This window comes from Sus scrofa, chromosome 7 (assembly GCF_054392235.1).
Source record: "Sus scrofa isolate SSC_HxYL_T2T_F1_AM1 chromosome 7, Sscrofa_HxYL_maternal_Yorkshire_Landrace_v2.0, whole genome shotgun sequence".
NCBI lineage: Eukaryota > Metazoa > Chordata > Mammalia > Artiodactyla > Suidae > Sus > Sus scrofa.
In genome coordinates, this window is record NC_139389.1 from 56307586 (window position 1) to 56329683 (window position 22098).

The window sequence follows — 22098 nt, forward strand, 5'->3', positions numbered from 1 at the left end:
CTCCACACAAAGGCAGCCTTGTGCTGGGCCTGGAGATACATTTCTTTCTAGGTTGAGCATGAACCCCAGCTGGAGTGGGGCAACATCAAGCCCACAGGGAAGGGGAGGGGATCCAGGGAGAGGGGCTGCTGGAGGTGCTGGCCAGCCCTGTCCCCACACCCACTTTCCCTAGGAAACTCTTGCACCCACTGGGGAGCTTGGAGCTGGAGCTTGGGAGACTGGGAACTCAGCCTAGCCTATTCTCCAGCCCAAGGAGGCCCCAGCCCTCCTCCGTCCCACGCCCCTAACCTTCCCAAACATTTCAAGGGCATGGGTGGTATTTTGACTAGAAGGAGGTGGATGTTGCCCTTGTCCTTGAAGAGCTCAGATCCCGAGGCCGAGGGGCAGGGAGGAGCCCTGGGGACAGTGTGAGGCTGAGGACCTCATGTCATTTCAGCATCTGGGGGCAGTGGGAGTAGGAGAAGGCGGGGAGGACTTCTCAGAGGTCAGAGGAAATTGGTGGAAAGTGCTCTTTGCTTGAGAAATGGGAACCAGTGGTAGCCCCAGCCTCACTATCCAAAAAAAGTGGGGCCTCTGGGGTCTTTGTAGAAACATCTTCCTATTCAGAATGTCCTGCTCTGGGAGTTCCCGAGTTGTGGCTCAGGAAGTTAAGAACCCGACTAGTATCCATGAGGATGCAGGTTCTATCCCTGGCCCCACTCGGTGGGTTAAAGATCCCACATTGCTGTGGCTGTGGTCTAGGCAAGCAGCTGCAGCTCAGATTCCATCCCTGGCCTGGGAACTTCCATATGCAGTGAGTGCAGCCCTTAAAAGCAAAACAAACAAACCAAAAGATACAAAACATCCAGTTCTGTCAAGTCACAGGTGCGCCAAAGTCTGGAAACACTCTTCTGGCCCAGGCAGGCCTTATCCTTAGCTCTTGTCCTGTCCCAAGGCCACCAGGGCCTCTTCCCCTTATACACCCCCTGGATGCCCTGCACCGGGCTGAGCCAGTTCCAAAGACCCTCAGCAAAGGGTCCCTGTATGAAGAGGGACTTCCTAGTGCTCACGTCAGGAGCTGTGGGATCCAGTGCCCTAAAGGAGAGAGATCTTGGAGAAAGGTCTGTCCGGGGTCCGAGAACCATGTTTACCCTGGATCAGTGTCTCCTTCCGACTGCATAGCAAGCTTTGTTCTGAGGCTGTTCCCACACTGCAGAAAACGTCCGGGCTTCTCCTCTCTGCTCTCGTGTTTTTCCCTTTCCCAGCTAATTGAGAGTGACCTCGTCGGCTGTTGAAACGCCTTTATCCCAGAGCCCCAGAGAACACAGCTCCCTGCCTGCCCAGCCAGCGCCAGCATAATGGGCAATTGATAAGACACAGGCCAGGGTCAGGCCAAGACAAGCGGGGGCAATACGAGAGAGACGGGAGGGGAGAAGACGACGGGGAAGTGTGGGCTGCCCTTGGCCACCCCCCGACTCAGCTGACATTCTCCGGGAGCGGGCGGGGCTTTGCTTGTGGCTATTGGCTGCAGGCTGCCTCCTAGCTGGACTCTCTGTAGACCTAACCATTTAGAATCAGGTCTGGTGGGGATCTTGGGTACCTTACTGGGTGAGAGGGACCTTGGTTGCAGTCTGGCCATGTTTTGGCTGTTATGATGGCAGTGAACTTGGCTGGGCATGGGATAGACCTATGCCCCTGTGGAGTTTCGAGGTGAGGGGATGGAGACAACCTTAAGGGTTTGGCATCCCATCCTGATTTCTTACATCTCTGCTACCCTCCAGGGAATCCATCCACCGCAGGTAGGCAGGCTGAGAGGTACCCACTGTGGCCCTGGGTCCGCTCATGATCCCTCCTCCCTCCTGCCACCAGCTGCTTCTCCCCCCTCCCCTCATCATGCTAGGACTCCTACCACCCCCTGATCTCAGTGGATCTGTCAGGATCTCTGCAAATCCCATTCCAACTCTGCAGGAGAGGCTCTGAGTGGGTCAGTCGCCACCCACAAGGAACACTCCAGACTCAAATAACTGACTCCTTCCCTTGTCTGTTCCTTCTACCTCCTTCCAAGAAGGACGTGAGATGACTTAACACAAAAGCATAGGCACTGTGAGGAGGCGGGTTCAATCCATGGTCTCGCTCAGTGGATTAAGGATCTGGCATTTCGGTGAGCTGTGATGTAGGTCACAGATGCAGCTCAGATCTGGCATTGCTGTGGCTGTGGCGTAGTCTGGCAGCTATAGCTCTGATTCATCCCCTAGCCTGGGAACCTCTATACACCACAGGTATGGCCCTAAAAAGCAAAAACAAAACAAAACAAAAAAAAAAGTTAAGAAGGATGATTCAGCTAATGGCTTTGATTAGCTTCATCTAATTTTTTAAAAATCATTTAAATATTTTGGTTTTTTATTTTGCTTTTTAGAACTGTACCTGTGGCATGTGGAGGTTTCCTGGCTAGGGGTCAAATCAGAGCTACAGCTACTGCCCTACATCACAGCCACAGCAATGCAGGATCCGAGCCAAGTCTGGGAACTACACCACAGCTCATGGCAACGCCAGATCCTTAACCCACTGAGCGAGGCCAGGGATGGAACCCACAACCTCATGGTTCCTAGTCAGATTCATTTCCTCTGCACCACAACAGGAACTCCTAAATCATTTAAATGTTTAAAAAAAAAAAAAAACTTAAAAATCAGGTGAGGAATTCCCATTGTGGCTCAGTGGGTTAAGAACCTGGCATTGTCTCTGTAATGATTCGGGTTTCCACTCTGGCCTCACATAGTGCAAGCTGTTGCATAGGTCACAGATGCGGCTTGGATAGGGTGTTGCTGTGGTGCGGGCAGGCAATTCAACTGCTAGCCCAGGAACTTTCGTATGCCACAGGCGCGGCCTAAAAATAAATAAATGAATAAACTGAAAAAGTGTAAAATAAAAATCAGGAGATTACACATAAATACCCAGCTTTCAGGTACGTCTTGGTTTCCATTCCTACTGGGTACCAAATCCTGGAGCCAAGGAGCAGCTGCCCCCTTTAGGTGAGGCCTGTGTTCTCCCCCTTCCCCAAGCCCCACCACTCCCTACTACCTCCTCAACAACTGAGGCTGCAGTCCTGCAGTGATCATTGCCCTTGCAGCTTTCCTTAGGGAAATTTCACACTATTCCCTGTCTTGTTCAAAAACAGAGAAACCCAAGGTGGACTACAAGAGCCAAGTGTGTAAAAGAAAATGAGAGGGAGCCTATTTCTTTGTAGAAATGAAGGCTCTGCCTCTGTGTTTCCCATGCAAATCCTGGGGCACTTCATCCATTTATTATTTACTATTATTTATTACGATGCTGATACATTACCCACCTGGGCCAATGGGTATTTTGGGTTTGCTACCCTTGATTAATATGATAGTAACATGGTTCTTTTTCCCCCACCTTTGGATACAAAAACAATAGCAACACCAACAAAACAAAACCTGACTCCTTGTACAAGGATGACATACAGTCACCGAATGTCAACAGTGGTTACCCAGATGGGAAGAGTTAAGGAAGGCCTATCCCTTTTTATAAATTCTTTCTTATTTCTTAGAACAGGTATGTAGTGTTTTGTGATTTTTTTTTAAGTCCATAACTTAACAGATGATATATTAATAAAACTTGTGGCTGAGGGAAATTTCACAATAGATCATAAGACTTAACCTCTGATTTTCTTGGCAAGCTGGGAGGATCAAGTCCATGCAGTGGAGCACAAGCATCTAGAAGAGATGCACATTTTCTGTTTGTTTTGTTTTGTTTTTGGCCATGCCCACAGCATGTGGGAGTTCCCCAGGCCAGGAATTGAACCTGCGCCACAGCAGCAACCTAAGCTGCTACAGCAACAACACCAGATCCTCTACTCACTGTGTCACAGCAGGAACTCCAAAATTCACCTCTCCTGGTCCAAGCACCAAGAGGAATCTGTGCCAGGGAAGGGAAGAGAGCTACCAGCTAATGGGCAGTGACTCTGCCAGGCTCTGGGCACACTGGCTGAGCTACCCCCAAAGAATCCTTGCAACAGTTTGGGGGCGAGGAGGGTCAGCATTCTTCCTCCCTTTTTTTTTTTTTTTTTTTTCCGGTCTTTTTAGGGCTGCACCTACGGCATATGGAGGTTCCCAGGCTAGGGGTCAAATTGGAGTTGTAGCTGCCGACACCATAGTCACAGCAATGCCAGATCCAAGTCACAGTTGTGACCTACCCCACAGCCCATGGCAACGCTGGATCCTTAACCCACTGAGCAAGGCCAGGGATCAAACCTGCGTACTCATGAATGTGAGTCAGACTGGTTTCCTCTGAGCCATAATGGGAACTCCCTCCCCATTTTTATATCATTTTTGTTGAGGTATAATTTATATGCCATCAAACTGGCCCATTTTCAGTGTCACGATTTTTCCCTTTTTCTTGTTTTTTTTTTTTTTTTAATTTGATTTTCAGGAAATGTTCAGTTGCACAAACACCCTTGCGATCTGATTTTAGAACATTCCCATCACACCCAGAAGATCCTTGGTGCCATTTGTGGTCAGTCCCCATTGCCACTCCCAGCCCACAGCTAATCTGCTTTCTACCCTTTCTGCCTTTTCTAGACATTTCGTACAAATGGAATCAAACAGTATGTGGTCCTTTGCTTTTGGCTTCTTTCACTGAACATGTTTTTGAGTTTCATCCATGTAGTTGCTCATATAAGTACTTTGTTCCTTTTTATTTATTTATGTATTTATTTTGTCGTTTTAGGGCCACACCTGCGGCATGCGGAGGTTCCCAGGCTAAGGGGTCTAATCAGAGCTACAGCTGCCAGCCTACACCACAGCCACAGCCACAGCAACACCAGATCCGAGCCACGTCTATGACCTACACCACAGCTCACAGCAACGCTGGATCCTTAACGCACTGAGTGAGGCCAGGGATCGAACCCGCAACCTCATGGTTCCTAGCCAGATTTGTTAACCACTGAGCCACAATGGGAACTCCACAAGATGCCACATCTTGTTTTCACTCACCAGCTGATGGATGTTTGGTCATTTCTACTTTTTGACTTCTATCAATATTGCTGCTATGCACACTCATGTGCAAGTCTTTGTGGGCACTTCTGTTTTCATCTCTCTCGGGTAGATACCCAAGAGGGGAATTGCTCGGTTGTGTGGTAGATTTATGTTTAACTTTTTAAGAAGGGGTCAGACTGTTTTCCAACATGGCTGCACCATTTTACACTCTCACCGCTGGGAGAGGGCTCCGGCCTTTCCATACCTTTGCACTTTAGAATGATTAAAATGGAGCCAGGAAGAGAAAGACTTGCCAAGGTCGCACGGCAGGGAGTGGCAGAACCGAATGCGAACCCAGGTTGACCTGACTCCACAGCCTGTGTCTTTGCTCTGATCTGCTCATGTGAATGGACTTTCACAAAGAGCAGGGGTTGGAGACCCCTAAAGAGATTGATCACTGGAATCTGCCAAGCTGAGGTCCCAGGATATGGTAAAGGGGCTTGGAGAAGTCTGAAGAACGATTGGAGAGGCGTCTTCCCCATCCCCGGCTCACGCCTCCAGCCGAGGGCATGTTGCTCTGGCAGAGGCGGGTGGTGGGCCTCGGTCTGGGCAGATGGTGGGTGCCACCAGTGTGGTCTTGGCCTCTGTCAATACACAACGCCGGGCACTGGGTGACCTTCTCTTTGCCCCAGGCTGCATCCCCAGGCCACCATGCCCCTGCCTCACATTCCCATCTCCTATTTGGGCCAGAATATGTCCCCTCGTCCTCCATGCTTGGCCTCCACGAAAGAATGCGCTGTCCTGTCCCAGTCCCAGGACCTTCACCTTTTTCTGCCAACCTCAGGGTCCCCACGAAACCTTAGCGTGTTGAAGGGGAAGGATACGTTCAGCCGGTGCATCTGCCTGCGGGCCTCCTATTGGTCCTGCCTCGAGATGGACGGCGAAGGAGGTGGGACTCTCCATCTCAGCGAGGGTCCAGCCAACAGGTGGCGGAGTAGCTAGTCCCTGTGGTCCCCGTCAGCACTCCCTCCCTCACTCATGGGCCACTTCTTAGAATGACCTCCCTGACCCCAAAACGTGACCTTGTGGACAAAAGGGTCTAAACCACCCATTCAAGCCTCCTTTGCAAATGATCTGGAGAACGTGGGAAAAGGAGGAAGAACAAAAATGTGCATTTATTGAGCACCAGCTATATGCCAAGGCTCTTTCATCTACACCATTTTTTGACCCTCATATCATCCCTGAGAATTAAACTCCCACCTTTCCCCTGAGAAAACAGACTCAGAGGTTAAACAGCTCACCCCACATCTCAACAACTAAATGATAAATCTCTGTTGCCACCTACCACACCCAGTCAACTTGAAGGTTCAGTGGTGCCAGGGACAGTGTCCCAAGGGTGAGCAGCAGCTTCAGACACAACTTCCCACTGTGTGACCTTGGGAAAATGACTGAGCCTCTCTGAGCTGCAGCTGCCCCATCTGTAAAACGGAGCTACCGAACCCGTATTGGGCAGACTTGACGAGATCCCCGTAGGAGGGATTGGCAGGGGGTTTGGCACTAGGCAGGAGTGAGCAAAGAGATAATCATTTTCTGGGACTGGGAGACTTTCCAGGCCAGTGATCAGAGCCTGCTGCTCTTCCGTCTCCTCTAGCCCCGTTGGAAGGGCTGCCATATATTTTTTTTCTTTTTTTTTTTTTTTTTGTCTTTTCTATCTTTTTAGGGCAGTACCCACGGCATATGGAGGTTTCTAGGCTAGGAGTCTAATCGGAGCTGTAGCCACCGGCCTACGCCACAGCCACAGCAACTCAGGATCCAAGCCACGTCTGTGACCTACACCACACCTCAAGGCAACCCCGGATCCTTAACCCACTGATCGAGGCCAGGGATCAAACCTGCAACCTCATGGTTCCTAGTCGGATTCGTTTCTGCTGCTCCACGACGGGAACTCCTAAGGTTGCTATTTTTGAGTCTTTGACCTTCTGTCCATTTGGGTCTGTCTCCAACCCATTCTCTAGAGGCAGAGGAAGGGTAGAACCCCCCTCCAACGGGTCTGCCAGTCCTGCTCTTCTGAAGCAGCCCCAAATCCACTGCCAACTTCCCGGCCTCGGGGGCACCGAGCTGGCACAAAGGCTGCAAAAAGTCTAGGGACCTCAGCATCCCCACGGCCTCTTCCACTCCAGCTATTCCTTCTCCTCATCCTTAATGCCTTGTCCATCCTTCAAGCCTGGCTTACCTCACCCTTCAGGCAGAAGCCAGCCTGCCCCAGCCCCCATAGCCCAGAGTCTAAGGCATTGTCAGAAACAGAAGCCTGGGAACTCTGCCCAGAGGAGGAGCAACGGTCCTCTGGGGCCAGCCCCCAGGCTGGCATGATTCAAGCTGTGGTCTTCTCCCCCCCTGCAGAGGAGGCGCTATGGACGACTCGGGCCGATGGGCGGGTCCGCCTGCGCATAGACCCCAGCTGCCCACAGACTCCCTACACTGTGCATCGGATGTTCTACGAGGCTCTGGACAACTACGGGGACCTCAGCGCTCTGGGCTTCAAGCGCCAGGGCATGTGGGAACACATCTCCTACTCCCAGTACTACCTGCTGGCCCGCAAAGCTGCCAAAGGCTTCCTGAAGGTGAGGGGACCCCTTAAGGTGCGGCCTCTCCCCTCCCCAGCCCTGCCTGCCGGCTCTGGGCCTTCAGAGGCCTCCTTCCGACGCCCCAGCGGGCAAGCCCCTAGACAGGGTAACTGTAAAACCCATCCCGTTTATTGAGCTAATGGTACATTCTGGCCTGGTGCTAAGGGTTTGCGTTCGCTGGGCCCCGAGCCAGACTTGATACAAGCTTCTTACTTGTCATCCCATTCAAGATGGGCTGGGAAGCCTAGTGCCCTGGGCCAAGGGACGGGCTCCTCGGGAAGGGCCTAGGAGGGGCAGCAAGGGCTGCCGAGTGACCTGTCCTCCAGGGCACTCTCTGACAGGGCACCTGTGAGGGTGGTCCCTGAGGTGGGCTGGCAGGGTCCCTGGCAGTCTGAAACAGGGACTTGGTGAGAATGAAAGGCCCCTTCCTGCCGGCTGACCTGGCCTGTCTGCCTTTGGCCTGGAGCTCGGGCTGGAGCGGGCCCACAGCGTGGCCATCCTTGGCTGCAACTCCCCAGAGTGGTTCTTCTCGGCGGTGGGCACAGTGTTCGCAGGGTAAGTGGCTGGTGGGGGGGCAAAGGGGGTAGAGAGTGGAGAGAGGGTCTATGTCTCTTTCTAGAGCCCCCCCCCACTCCCACCCCCACATCCTGTCTCTTCCCTGGGGCCTTCTCCAGACCCACCTCCGGCCCCCTCTGCCTGGGGCAGCAGCCTGATGGGGACAGGGGAGTTCTCAGGAGCAGGGGAGCTGGGCCGAGGGGGTGGTCCGCGGCACTTGCCTAGATAGGAATCCTCCCGGGTGTCCTGCAGTGGCATCGTCACCGGCATCTACACGACCAGCTCCCCTGAGGCCTGCCAGTACATCGCCCATGACTGCCGCGCCAACATCATTGTGGTCGACACGCAGAAGCAGCTGGAAAAGATCCTGAAGGTTTGGGAAAAGGGGCAGTGGTCGCGGGGCTCAGAGCTTACAAAGGACTCTCCACCCTCCCTGCCAGAGTCCCCGTCATCCTCCACGGCGACCGTCCTCACCACACACACACAGAGGGCAAGGCAGGGCAGTGGCCACCGACCATCTGCCAGGCCTGAAAATTGAGGTCCAGAAAGTCCCATGGGCAGACCCTATATCCCCCAGGCAGCCCACTGCCCCTGGCTTTCCCTTCAGGACAGGGGCCTCTGCCCACGGCAGGGCCGTGTGTCCTGGAGGAAAGGTTCAAGCCTGACACGTGAGCTCCCAAATCTGAGTCTCAGTGGGGAGTGGGGGTGCAGGCTGCCACCAGGTGGGAATTGGGCCAAGCCAGAGCACGTGCTGCAGGGTCTTCTAAAGACAGCAGGGGCTGTGGTGTGGGTTCGATCCTTGGTCCAGGAATTTCTGCTGGCCATAGGCCTGGCCAACACCTACCTACCTACTTACGCACATACATACATAAAATAAAGAGAGCAGGGGACAGCAGGGGCTCACACGGGCCTCTTGGAGCCGCTAGGTCTTTTCTGGAGCACTGATGCCTCCTTATTCCTTTAAGGCCCACCCCTGACTGGCTCTGTCCCCAAGTGTATGACATTGGCATGCAGTGGTCTGGGGACACCTCTGTGCCCTGGCTGCAGCCAGAAGCCTGCAAGGCCCTTCCACGGTTCCCTGCATCTATGAAGAGGCCTCCTGGATGGACCTGTTGGCTTGGCCCTGGTTCTGGAGATACCACCTGGGCCTCTGCTCCCTACCTGTACCTGAGGGCAGGAGAAGGGGTCACCACCCTCCCAGGGCTGTGGGACCTGGATCCCCAGACAGGCCAGAATAGACACCTTCCCTCCACTCAAGTGGGGAGGTCCTTTTCTGTCTCCGCCCTTTTCCAACTCCATCTTCAGGGTCCCCTCCTCCCAAGTACCTCTATTCTATCTGATGGATAAATGCTTGAGGTTGGGAGAGGAGGTATGGGTGCTGATGACATGGCCCAGAGTGAGTCACTCTGAGAGAGAGACTGAGGCAAACCTCAGCACCCCCGTAGCACCCCCCTTTCCTGCCCTCCCCCACCCCAAACACTCAGGCCCCTCACTCAGTAGGAAGGGGACACATATTTAGAGAGTCGTACACAGCAGGGGCGTCCCAGGCACCCTGGGACTCAGTGGGGCCCTGCTTTCCTCAGGTTTGGAGGCTTCATAGATGCCAGAGGCCTCTGCCCCAGGTTCCCCCCAGGCCACCTTTGCTCAAGGCCCTGATAGCTTAAGGTTCCTTGTGATCCAAGCTGGCAGGAGCATCAGCAGCCAAGTTAGCACTCCTCCTCAGCCTCACCCCAGGGAGCCACACACTCCTCAGCCTGGGCGCCCGAATCAGAATCCCAGAGTAGGTTGGGAGGGCCAGAGAGCTTTAAAAAGTCCCCAGTAGATTTTGCTCTGCCCAGCCTTCAGGGTGACAGCCCCCTCTGCATAGACAATGAATCTAAATACTCTCCTGCATCCCCATTTTGCCACTGAAGAAACTGAGGCCCAGACCTACTGAATCAGAAATGTCCATGCTAAATAAATTTTAAAAAGAAAAAAAAAGAAAAAAAATGCCCACCCTAGGTAACTTCCTAAAATGTATGTTATGAAAACTTTCCAGACAAACAGAAATAGAAGAATATAGTGGCCCCTCATACAGTGATCATCCAGATTTAATAAACATCAGTTTTTTTGTCATACCCATTTCAATTTACCTATTTTGTGAAACATTTGAAGGCAAATCTCTGCCATCACAGCATTTCACCCCCAAATATTTCAATATGCACCTCTAAAACATATGACATTTTTCTTAGATAATCACAGTAGCTTTATCACCTCTAACACGTCCAAGAATCCCTTCATATCATCTAACACCCACAATGTCTTTTTACAGTCGGTTCCTTTGAATCGGGGTCTCGACCAGGCCCATGTGATGCATTTGGTGATGTCTTTTAAGAGTCTTTGAATTCAAACCAAACCCCCCATGTTCTGTTTCCTAAACCACAGACCAGCAGCATCACCTAGGAACTTAGTTTCAGAACCCACCCAGACCTACTGATTGGGCAACTCAGGGTCTGGGGCCCAGGAGACTGTTTAACACACCTCTGGGTGATTCTGACCCACACTCAAGTGTGAGACTCTCTGTGATTGACATGCTGCAGAAGCTAGGTCAGCCATCCTGAGCGGTCATGCAGCATGTCCCTCTAACCTCTCTACTTGTTAGAACGCAGGACTTGATGCATTTTCGATTAAACAGTGATTGGCAGGAACACCCCATAGGTGGCGCTATGTACTTCATATTGTACAAGAGGCATTTGCTGTCAGGTGGTACCTGTTGTAGGGATGCTGGGCTTCCTCTGTGGATGCCGGTGGCGGCCACCTGCTCATCCACTGTGATGTTCCCCAGCAAACTTTCTCTGCTGATGATCTTTGCCTGAATTATTTTATGAGCCTTGGGAAAATGTTGGTATTCTAACTGATTAGCTGGAATTCTTTCTTCTCCAAAGGAAGAACTTTCTCTTTTCACCTGGGGCTCTTTGCTTGCTGAAGCACCCTGTTTGCACAGAGCAGTGTGATAGACCAAATAATGGTCTATGTTGGTGACTGTTTCATGCATATTTGAAAGAATCTGCATTCTGCCGTTGTTGGGTAGAGTGTTTTCTAAACGTTAATCATGTCAGCTTGATTGACAGTGTTCTAAAGTCGTTTAAGTCATCCACATCCCTGTTGTTTTTTCTGTCTACTTGTTCTAACAAATACTGAAAAGGGGCGTATTGAAATATCCAATTATTATTGTGGATTTATCTATTTGTCCTTTTGGTACTATTACTTTTTGCTTCATGTGTTTTGAAGCTCTACTATGTATATACATATTTAAACTGTTGTGTCTTCTGGATGAATAAAACCCCTTGTCATTAAGAAATTGTCCCTCTTTATCTTTGGCAACAGTTCTTATTCCAAAGCTACTTTGTCTTAAATTAACATAGCCACTCCAGGAGTTCCCATCATGGTGCAGTGGAAATGAATCCGACTAGGAATCACGAGGTGGCAGGTTCAATCCTTGGCCTCGCTCAGTGAGTTAAGGATCCGGTGTTGCCATGAGCTGCGGTGTAGGTCGCAGACGCGGCTCCAATCTGGCATTGCTGTGGCTGTGGTGTAGGCTGGCAGCTACAACTCCGATTAGACCCCTCGCCTGGGAACCTCCATATGCCGTGGGAGCAGCCCTAAAAAGGACATAAAGACAAAAAAAAAAAAAAAAATCCAGCTCTTGTTACGGGGCCAAATGCACAATTCACCCATATGCCATGGGTGTGGCCCTAAAAAGCAAATATATATATATATATATATATATATATATATCCACTCCAGATTTCTTATCAACATTTGCATAGCATAGGTTTTTGCCTCATTTCACTTTTAGCCTACTTGTGTCCTTATATTAAAAGCAAGTCTCATATATAACTCTATGTAGTTATATAAGCATATAGTTGGGTCTTTCCTTTTTATCCAGTCTGACAAAATTGTCTATAAAACTACCAGTTGGCTCTTTCCTATTTGTCCCATTTGTCCTTTGATCCTTTTCTCCTCTTTCCGGACTTATTTTGGATTGAGGTTTCTGTTTTTACTTTTGTTTTGGTTTCGAGTATTCCATTCTTTTCATTGGCTTACTAGCTCTCCCTCTGGTGTTTGCTCTAGGGCTTACAATATGCACCTTTAATTCATCACAGTCTCTTTTCATGTAATATTATAATGTTGTATGACTTTATATATAATATAGAAATCTTAACAGTATGTTTCCATCCCCCTCCCACACTTTCTGCTGTTATCATTTGTACTTAACTGCTACATAAGTTATAAACCCTGCAATGGAGTATTTTAAACAGTCAAGTATCATTCAAAGAAATTTTAAGGAGTTCCCATTATGGCTCAGAGGAAACGAATCTGACTAGCATCCGTGAGGACACAGGTTTGATCTCTGGCCTCGCTCAGTGGGCTAAGGATCTGGTGTTGCCTTGAACTGTGGTGTAGGTCACAGACGCAGCTCGGATCCAGCATTCCTATGGCTGTGGTATAAGCCGGCAGCTACAGCTCTGATTGGACCCCTAGCATGGGAACCTCCCTATGCCATGATGTGGCCCTAAAAAGACACACACACACAAAAAAAAAAATTAAAGAAAGAAAAAAATGTCTTTTATATTTGCCCATGTATTTGCTATATCTGGCACTGTTCATTCCTTTATGTGACCCCAAGTTTTCATCTGGTCCCTCTTCCTTCTGGCTTATGAATTTTCTCCAACATTTCTTGCAATATAGGTCTGAGGGCCACACATTCTGTCAGCTTCTCTTTGTCTGAGAACATGTTCATATTTGCCTTCACTTTTCCGAGGATATTTTCATGTGGTTGAATTCTGGCTGGACAGGATTTCTGTTTTCTTTCAGCCTTTAAAGACCCCATCCCAATGTTTTCTACATGGCATAGCTTCTGATGAGAAGTCTGTAATTTCTTATCCTTGTTCCTCTCCACATGGTGTAGCTCATTTCTCTGGCTCCTTATAAGATTTTTTTCCTTTATCACTGGTTTTCAGCAGCTGATTATGTTAGGTCTTGATGTGGTTTATTCTTTGTGATTATTCTGCTTGGGGTTCATTGGGAGTCTTGAATTGGTGGATTTATAGTTTTGATCAGATTTGGACGTTTTCCAGACTCTTTTTCAGATAAAAAGTAGTATTGCCTGGGACTCCAATTATATGTATGTTCATTTTCTTTCACAGGTTAGTTTTTTCCACTTTTTTCCCGTTCTCTCCATTTTGTTTTGAGACTTGTGTTTAATGAGGCCTTTTCAGGGCAGGTTTGTTTGTTTGTCTTTTCAGGGCTGCACCTGAGGCATATGGAGGTTCCCAGGTTAGTGGTTGAATCAGAGCTACAGCTGCTGGCCTACATCACAGCCACAGCAATACCAGATCCGAGCCGTATCTGTGACCTACACCACAGCTATGGCAATGCCGGATCCTTAACCCAATGAGCAGGCCCAGGGATTGAACCTGCATCCTCATGGATGCTAGTTGGGTTTGTTACCACTGAGCCACAACAGGAACTCTGGGTTTCCTTTAATAAGGGGTCCTTCCCTGTCCCCTGCTCATCCCACCTTTGCTGCTCTAAAGTTCTCACGATGGGACACCATGCGTGAAGGGTGGCGTGTGTCCTGCTGAGTCAAAAAAAAAAAAGGTCAGAGCTAGGGACCAACAACTTTTGCCAGAAGGTGCCTGCCAAACTAATACCTGGAGAGGGGCTCTTCTCAAGAGGTGACTTTTTCTTAATGAAACCCCATTTCTTTTTTCTTATCAACACAGATCTGGAAAAACCTGCCACATCTGAAGGCAGTAGTGACATACCGAGAACATCCTCTAAAGAAAATGGCCAGTGTGTACACGGTATGGGCAGAGGTGCCCCGGGGGGCAGCTGGGGCCCGTGTGAGTCTGCCCAGCTCACCTGTGCTGCCCGTGTTCTCCCACTTGGCTGCAGATGGAGGAATTCATGGAACTGGGGAATGCGGTGCCCGAGGAGGCCCTGGACACCATCATTGATGCCCAGCAGCCTAACCAGTGCTGTGTGCTGGTCTACACATCGGGCACCACTGGGAACCCCAAGGGCGTGATGCTGAGTCAAGACAATGTAGGCCAGATGCCCAGATGGCTGGGGATGGGCTGTGTGTGGGTCTGGGCAATGGCCCTGCCCCAGTAGGAGCCCCTGGGAGCTGGGACAAGTGACACAGCACCACTTGTCTGTGGTCCAGACTGAGCCCAGCAAAGTGGAGGGTGCAGGGAGAGGAGTGGGAGGCCAGTTCCAGGGGGTTTCCTGCAGCGATGCCCAGGAGGGAGAACAACCTCGAGGGTGTTCAAAAAACACAGCAAAGAAGTAGCCCAAGCCCTCGGGGTAGCCACAGAGGTGAGCACTTCCAGGGCTGGCTCAAAGATACCAGCCAGCCTGTCCTTCAGATCACATGGACAGCACGTTTCGGCAGCCAGGCCGGTGACATCCAACCCGCAGAGGTCCAGCAGGAGGTGGTGGTCAGCTACCTGCCCCTCAGCCACATTGCTGCCCAGATCTACGACTTATGGACGGGCATCCAGTGGGGAGCCCAGGTCTGCTTTGCCGAGCCGGATGCCCTAAAGGTCAGCCCGCCTCCCTGCCCATGCAGGTATCCGAGTGTGTGTGTGAGGACCTGCCTGAGCGTGTCCTCGTGTCTGTGGGCCCTGCGTGTGTGTTCGTGAGCGTGCCGGTTCCCTTGGCATTTACCGGTCAGAATCGTCTCAGCTGCAGCTGTCACAGCCCGCCTCAGGCAACCAAACAAGAAGGCAAACTGGTGATATCACACAAAGGAACGTCAGAGTGGTTCCTTGGGTCCGCGATGACGTCAAGGACGGGCCATCCTCATAGTGAGACAGAGGATGGTCACAAGTGGCCACAGCCCTGCATCCCAGTCCCATAAACTATACCTGTGCTTTGGATCCTTCTTTCAACTACAAGGAGGATGTCCCAGAAGCCCACTCGCAGGCTGCCCTTACCCCGCATTGACCCAAATGCTGTCTCATGTCCATTCCTGCTTAGAGGAGTGGGATTACGTGTGTGAGTTAGACCCATGAAAAGTCCCTGCCCCCAGGCCTGGGAGGGGCCTGAGGTACTTCTGAAGCATCTGGCCACCCTGGTACCTGAGCAGCATCAGGGTTCTGTGGGCACAGAAGAGCAGCGAGGGCGTGGCTGCTGAGTTGTGGCCAAAAGTACATGGCATGAGGTGTGCGCGATGTGTGTGTGCCCCTGTGGGAACATCTGTGTACAGCACGCCTGCAGTGTGTGCACGCTGACTCTGGTGACAGGGGCCTCCTGGCTCCCGGCTGGCCCTGAACCTCAGGCCTGTCTCTCACTGGCGTCACACAGGGGAGCCTGGTGAACACACTTCGGGAGGTGGAGCCCACATCCCACATGGGGGTGCCTCGGGTGTGGGAGAAAATCATGGAGCGGATCCAGGAGGTGGCTGCTCAGTCTGGCTTCATCCGGCGCAAGATGCTGCTGTGGGCCATGTCGGTGACCTTGGAGCAGAACCTCACCTGCCCGAGCAGGTACAGAGGGTTGGGGGTCAGCAGGCTTAGGAGGCAGCAGGGCAGGGCCGAAACCCCAGGACACAGACTAGGGTCTGATAGCCCAGACTTGTCCAGACCCCTGTGCAGAGGCCTCATCAATGGCTAGGCCTGAGCCCCAACTTCTCCCCAGACTGCCCAGGAGACAGTGCCCCTGTCTGTGGGTTCTCACTGCAAGGACTGACTTGCTCCCTCTGGGGTGGCCTTTGCCTTCCTAGGAGCAGCCCCTGACTGACTCCTGGGAGTCTCCAGACCTCAGTAGGTGGCTAGAGAGGGGACCACAGTGCTGGAGGCTTTTCTGGCTTTCCCAGCATCCCAAGTGACCACTCAGCTCTTGCCCACAGCCTTTCGATTGCTTTTAAATTCCCACCCAGGGCTGTGGGAGGGTCAATGGATAAATCCGGCCTGTTCCAATTTAGAAATGTTTTCCATGTCTAGTGAATCTGTGAAACTGTATCATGTCTCATAAGCTGTGTACTCATGTCTGTATACCAGGGCCTCATTTGCACAGACATGAAAAGTGAATATGCCTGAATGACCCATTCAAGGGCTTCACATGAGATCAGACATGTTTGTACATGCATGTCCATGCATGTATATACTTCATGTCTTTCCGTGTGTGTATTATTATTATTATTGTTGTTGTCTTTTTGCCATTTCTTGGGCTGCTCTCGCGGCATATGGAGGTTCCCAGGCTAGGGGTCTAATCGGAGCTGCACCCGCCAGCCTACGCAAGAGCCACAGCAACGCCAGATCTGAGCCATGTCTGCGACCTACACCACAGCTCACGGCAATGCCGGATCCTTAACCCACTGAGCAAGGCCAGGGATCAAACCCGCAACCTCATGGTTCCTAGTCAGGTTTGTTAACCACTGCACCACGACAGAAACTCCCACCGTGTGTGTATTATTGTATGTGCAAATTTGCATGTACCTGTGTTGTTGTCTGTGTATCTAAACACAGCTGCATCTATTTTTCTGACTTCCTGGCTCAAGATGTATTTGCACACAATGACATGTTGGATCTGGCATTGCTGCAGCTGTGGCATAGGTCTCAGCCATAGCTCGGATTCAATCCCTGGCCCTGAACTTCCATATGCTGCAGATGTGGCCATAAAATTAAACTTAAGAGTTGTGGTTGTGGCTCAGGGGGTTAAGAACCCAGCATAGTATCCATGAGGATGTAGGTTTGATCCCAGGCCTTGCTCAGTGGGTTAAGGATCCGGTGTTGCCCTGAGTTGTGGTGTAGGTGGCCAACGTGCCTCGGATCCCAGGTTGCAGTGCCTGTGGCGTAGGCCGGCAGTTACAACTCCAATTCAAAGGTTGATGTCAGAGAGTGTTTTGCATGTGTTCTCTTCTAAGAGTTTTATGATGTCTTATGTTTAAGCTTTTAAGCCATTTTGAGTTATTTTTGTGCGTGGTGTGAGTAAAGACCCACACTTTTAATGAGAGAGAGAGAGAGCGTGTGTGTGTGTGTCTGTGTCTGTGTGTGGTCTGTGAGCCATTCTCCCTCTCCCACCAGTGATCTGAAGCCCTTCACCACCCGACTGGCAGATTACCTGGTTCTAGCCAAGGTCCGCCAGGCACTGGGCTTTGCCAAGTGTCAGAAAAACTTCTATGGAGCTGCTCCCATGACTGCAGAGACACAGCACTTCTTCCTGGGCCTCAACATCCGCTTGTATGCAGGCTACGGCCTCAGTGAGACCTCAGGCCCCCACTTCATGTCCAGCCCTAACAACTACCGGCTCTACAGGTACAGCCCAGGTTTCGGCACGTGTGCCAGCCCACACGTCCTTGCTGACCCCATTGGTGCCCACCTGCTGACTAGGTCCCCTGCGTCTGGGCCACTGGACTGTGGATCCCTGAGTGCCAGCAGTTCTATCTTGGGCCAAGTCCCTTGGCCTGGCCTGAGCCTCATGGGCGTGGTCTCTGCTGCAGTGGCACATGGGTCCGTGGAGGCAAACAACCTTGCATGGAGTTCCCTGGTGGCCTAGCAGTTAGGGATCCTGTGTGGTCACTGTTGCGGCATGCGTTAGATTCCTGAACCAGAAAATTTGCATGCAATGGGTGAGGCTGAACAAAACAGCTTTGCAGCCCCAGGGTCCCCTGAGCTCCCTCCAATAGGGTAGGGTGTGTGAGAGGGTGTCCCAGCATTGCCAATGGCCCAGGCTCCATCTAGGTGGGAGCTGGGGGGACTGGGCCTGGGCCCGTCCTCTGGGGGCGGGGGCGGGGGGAGGTCAGTCCTGGGGAGTGAGTTGAAGGAGAATGTGTTGTGCTCCAACACCTCCCCTCCCTGCCTGCCCATCACAGTGCTTGAAGTGGTCCCATTAGGATTTCGCCTGTGCATTCATTTATTCACCTAAAAACCTTTAGCTGGCCCTGCCTCTCAGCTCTGAGTACTATTAAAATGCAAACATCCTGGGAGGGGACATTCCAGCCCTCTGGGAAGACTGAGAGTTTGGAGGCCCCAAGGCTCCCAATGGGGGCTGATCCCGGGCTTGGAGGAGCTTGCTCCCTCTGACCGTGCCTCCCGGCCCCTCCCCTCCACCCCCAGCTCCGGCAAGGTGGTGCCAGGCTGCCGGGTGAAGCTGGTGAATGAGGACGCAGAGGGCACAGGGGAGATCTGCCTGTGGGGCCGCACCATCTTCATGGGCTACCTGAACATGGAGGACAAGACGCGCGAGGCCATCGACAAGGACGGCTGGCTGCACACAGGCGACGTGGGCCGCCTGGATGCCGACGGCTTCCTCTACATCACTGGGCGTCTCAAAGGTGAACGCCGCAGGCTGGGTTCCAGACTGTGGTGGGACATGGGAGAATTCTACTGTTTATACCCACTCCAAGTATTGAGCCCTTATTAAGTGGCATGTGCCTTAAATGACATCATTTCACTTACTAGTATCTCCCATGGGAATGACCTTGACTTACTAATGAGGATAACCAGAGAGATTAAGTAACTTGCCTAAAGTCACCCAGCTGGTAAAGGACAGAGCTGGAATTCAAACTCCTTAGGTAAACAAGGCAAGTCTTTCCAGAAAATTCAAGTTCTTGGAGAATAGACTTGTAGTTGCCGAGGGGGAGGGAGTGGGATGGATTGGGAGTTTAGGATTAATAGATGCAAACTATTGCTTTTGGAATGGATTAGCAATGAGATCCTGCTCTGTAGCACTGAGAACTACGATGGAGCATGATAATGGGAGAAAAAAGAATGTATACATGTATGTGTAACTGGGTCACCATGCTATACAGTAGAAAAAAAATTGTTTTAGGGAAATAACTAAAAAAAATAAAAAGAAAAGAAATAAAAGGTAACCCTAAAAAAAAAAAAAAAAAGAAAAAGAAAATTCAAGTCCATAAACATCATGTCTTTTTAGATCCAAACATGGATATGATGTAGAATAGAACAGAAATTGGACATAAAATTTTATTTTACTTTTTTTTCTTTTCTTTTTTTTTTCTTTTTTTTTTTTTTTGTCTTTTTGCTATTTCTTTGGGCTGCTCCCGCAGCATATGGAGACTCCCAGGCTAGGGGTCTAATCGGAACTGCAGCCACTGGCCTATGCCAGAGCCACAGCAACGCCAGGGCCACAGCAACGCAGGATCCGAGCCGCATCTGCAACCTACACCACAGCTCACGGCGACGCCGGATCGTTAACCCGCAACCTCATGGTTCCTAGTCGGATTCGTTAATTACTGCGCCACGACGGGAACTCCATTTTTTTTTTCTTTTTTTTTTAGGGCCACACCCTCAGCATATGGAGGTTCCCAGGTTAGGGGTCGAATCTGAGCTGCAGCTGCTACCCTATGCTACAGGCATAGCATTTCGTGATCTGAGCTATGTTTGTGACCTACACCACAGCTCACGGCAACTCCGGATCCTTAACCCACTGAGCAGGGCCAGGGATGGAACCTGTGTCCTCATGGATGCTAGTCAGATTCGTTTCCACTGAGCCACAGCTGAAACTCCTGTACATAAAATTTTAAAGGAAACCTGAGACTTCAAAGAAATTCCCATGAACAGCTTGGTTCTCCCAGGGAAGTAAGTTGGGGATACCTCCTTGAAAGAGGTGCTTCCCTTACTTTGCCCAAGTGGATACATTGCCAGCAGCATCATGTAGAAATATCATGTCCCAGTTTCCCAGGGGAAACCGAAGCGGAGCGCGTGGATAAACCTCTTTCTGGATATCACGCAGGCAGGTGTGTGATCGAGCCTGCAACCTGCTGGCCACAGAGGGTCGGCTCTCCGGGCAGAGTCTGGGTGCACTTGGCCTGAGCCCCTAGACTAAAGCTTGGGCTGGGCCTTGACTCTGCAGAATTGATCATCACAGCTGGTGGAGAGAACGTGCCCCCTGTGCCCATAGAGGAGGCTGTGAAGATGGAGCTGCCCATCATCAGCAACGCCATGCTGATCGGGGACCAGAGGAAGTTCCTGTCCATGCTGCTTACCTTGAAGGTGTGTCTGGGGGTCTGGCTTTGGAGGAACAGCTGGTAGGTGGTCTGCGGGTCTGGCCCAGCAGAAGCCAGGTTCAGCCAGGAGGCGTCTGGCTCTTGCTACTCTATTCTGGAGTAACAAGTCAGTGCTGCCTGCACGAAAGAGTAGCTGTAGCACATGGAAATCCCTTCTGCCCCAGATGGTACGATTAATCATGTGCTGCTGTGATGATTCTTTTTTTTTTTTTTTTTTTTTTTTTTTGCTTTTTTAGGGCTATAAATGCAGCATATGGGAACTTCCATAGCCTGGGGTCAAATCAAGTTATAGAGCTGCCTGCCACAGCCACAGCAGCTCGGGATCTGAGCCATGTCTGTGACCCACACCACAGCTCACGGCAGCACCAGATCCTTAACCCACAGAGTGAGGCCAGGCATCAAACCTGCATCCTCATGGATACTAGTCGGATTCATTTCCACTGCACCCAATGGGAACTCCTGCCGTGCTGATCGTTTATGTATCCCAGGGCAGTCCTTTTGACAAAGGGCTACAGCCCTTGGCCCTCTCAGCAGATCCCCAGTCTGGTATCTGGTATCTGATACTGGGATACTAGATGGGCCAGAGATGGGTCCCTGTCTTATGTTTTCACTGGCTGAGGTCGTGTAAACCTCGGGTCTCCATTCCTTCCACCCCACCACAGGGCTCACCACAGTCAGAGTAGCTACCTACTCCTCGAACCATTTCTTTGAAACAGAGCTCCCAGTGAGCCACGTCCTTGATCATCAGCACTAATACCTCCTCCTAGACCAGGGCACTTACCTTGTGGAACAAGGCTTGGTCCTGACCTATCTCTGGCTTTTCAGTGCACTCTGGACCCCGACACCTCTGACCCCACCGATAACCTGACCGAACAAGCGGTAGAGTTTTGCCAGAGGGTGGGCAGCAAAGCCACCACCGTGTCTGAGGTCGTGGGGAAGAAGGATGAGGCCGTGTATCAGGCCATCGAAGAGGGGATCCAGAGGGTCAACATGCACGCAGCTGCCCGGCCCTACCACATCCAGAAGTGGGCCATTCTTGAGAGGGACTTCTCCATTTCGGGTGGAGAGCTGGGTAAGTGTTTTCTTGACACTGTTGCAAGGGCTGCGAGGGAGGGCGGGGGCCCTGGCAGAGCCTGGGAGATGCCTACTAGGGAGCAGCCGCGGCAGCCAGGTCCCTGACAGCCTTTGGGTGACACCCACCTTCTCCCTGTGGGAGGACGTGATTACGCAGTGCCTGGGCTTGTAGTTGGGTAGAGCCTTTGCAAGAGGGGCTGGAACTCATTCATGTGGACCTACAACTTTTAACTTTGCTTTGATGAAGGAAGTAGTCTCCTCCGAAATCCTAGCAAGACCACCAGGTTGACACCAAGGCCCTGTTAGTGCCTGGGCTGGAGTCACCTGGCTCTAGGGAGTGAGACCACCATCAGCTTTTGTGAAGTCAGCTCACCCAAAAGGTAAAGGGATGAAACTCTTCTGGACTGTGGTCCACGGAACCAGAAAAGACCTCTCGTGTGGCCTCAGTTGGATGGATGAAGTCACTCTTGGCTGTGGCATCGTGGGGTGTTCATGGCCCAGGGTGGGAAGCCAGAAATACCTTCTTCAGTGAGATTCCCTCCAACCCACCAAGGCTGACCCCAGAACCAACTGTCCACAGTAATGCTGAGCTACCATCAGAGCTTGACCTCATCTGGTTGTCTGGTGCTAACAAACTGAACACAAGCTCAACCAGAGGTCTTCTCTAAGCAGTTTGTAGAAGTGACTTTGAAGTCTCCAATTACACAGCCAAGTGTGAGTCAGCACAAAATGGAGTTTGAAAGTGATATGGGGAGGAGTTCCCATTGTGGCACAGCAGAAACAAATCCGACTAGTATCCATGAGGATGCGGGTTTGATCCCTGACCTCGCTCAGTGGGTCGGGGATCCAGCAT

The 22098-nt window shown here is 51.3% G+C and overlaps 1 protein-coding gene across 5 annotated transcripts in view; it reads left to right on the forward strand.

The window, feature by feature from the left end:
* ACSBG1 (acyl-CoA synthetase bubblegum family member 1) overlaps positions 1 to 22098 on the forward strand; it is a 61529-nt gene that overhangs the window by 37227 nt on the left and 2204 nt on the right. For all 5 annotated transcript variants that reach the window (XM_084968370.1, XM_084968369.1, XM_021098835.2 and 2 more), the window contains 11 exons: positions 7374 to 7594; positions 8064 to 8152; positions 8405 to 8525; positions 13921 to 14001; positions 14093 to 14242; positions 14566 to 14742; positions 15506 to 15687; positions 17227 to 17457; positions 18259 to 18476; positions 20018 to 20157; positions 20997 to 21243. In XM_084968370.1, coding sequence (XP_084824496.1) covers positions 7463 to 7594; positions 8064 to 8152; positions 8405 to 8525; positions 13921 to 14001; positions 14093 to 14242; positions 14566 to 14742; positions 15506 to 15687; positions 17227 to 17457; positions 18259 to 18476; positions 20018 to 20157; positions 20997 to 21243 — 1768 coding nt within the window. In that variant the 5' untranslated portion in view covers positions 7374 to 7462. The remainder of the gene's footprint in view (positions 1 to 7373; positions 7595 to 8063; positions 8153 to 8404; positions 8526 to 13920; positions 14002 to 14092; positions 14243 to 14565; positions 14743 to 15505; positions 15688 to 17226; positions 17458 to 18258; positions 18477 to 20017; positions 20158 to 20996; positions 21244 to 22098) is intronic.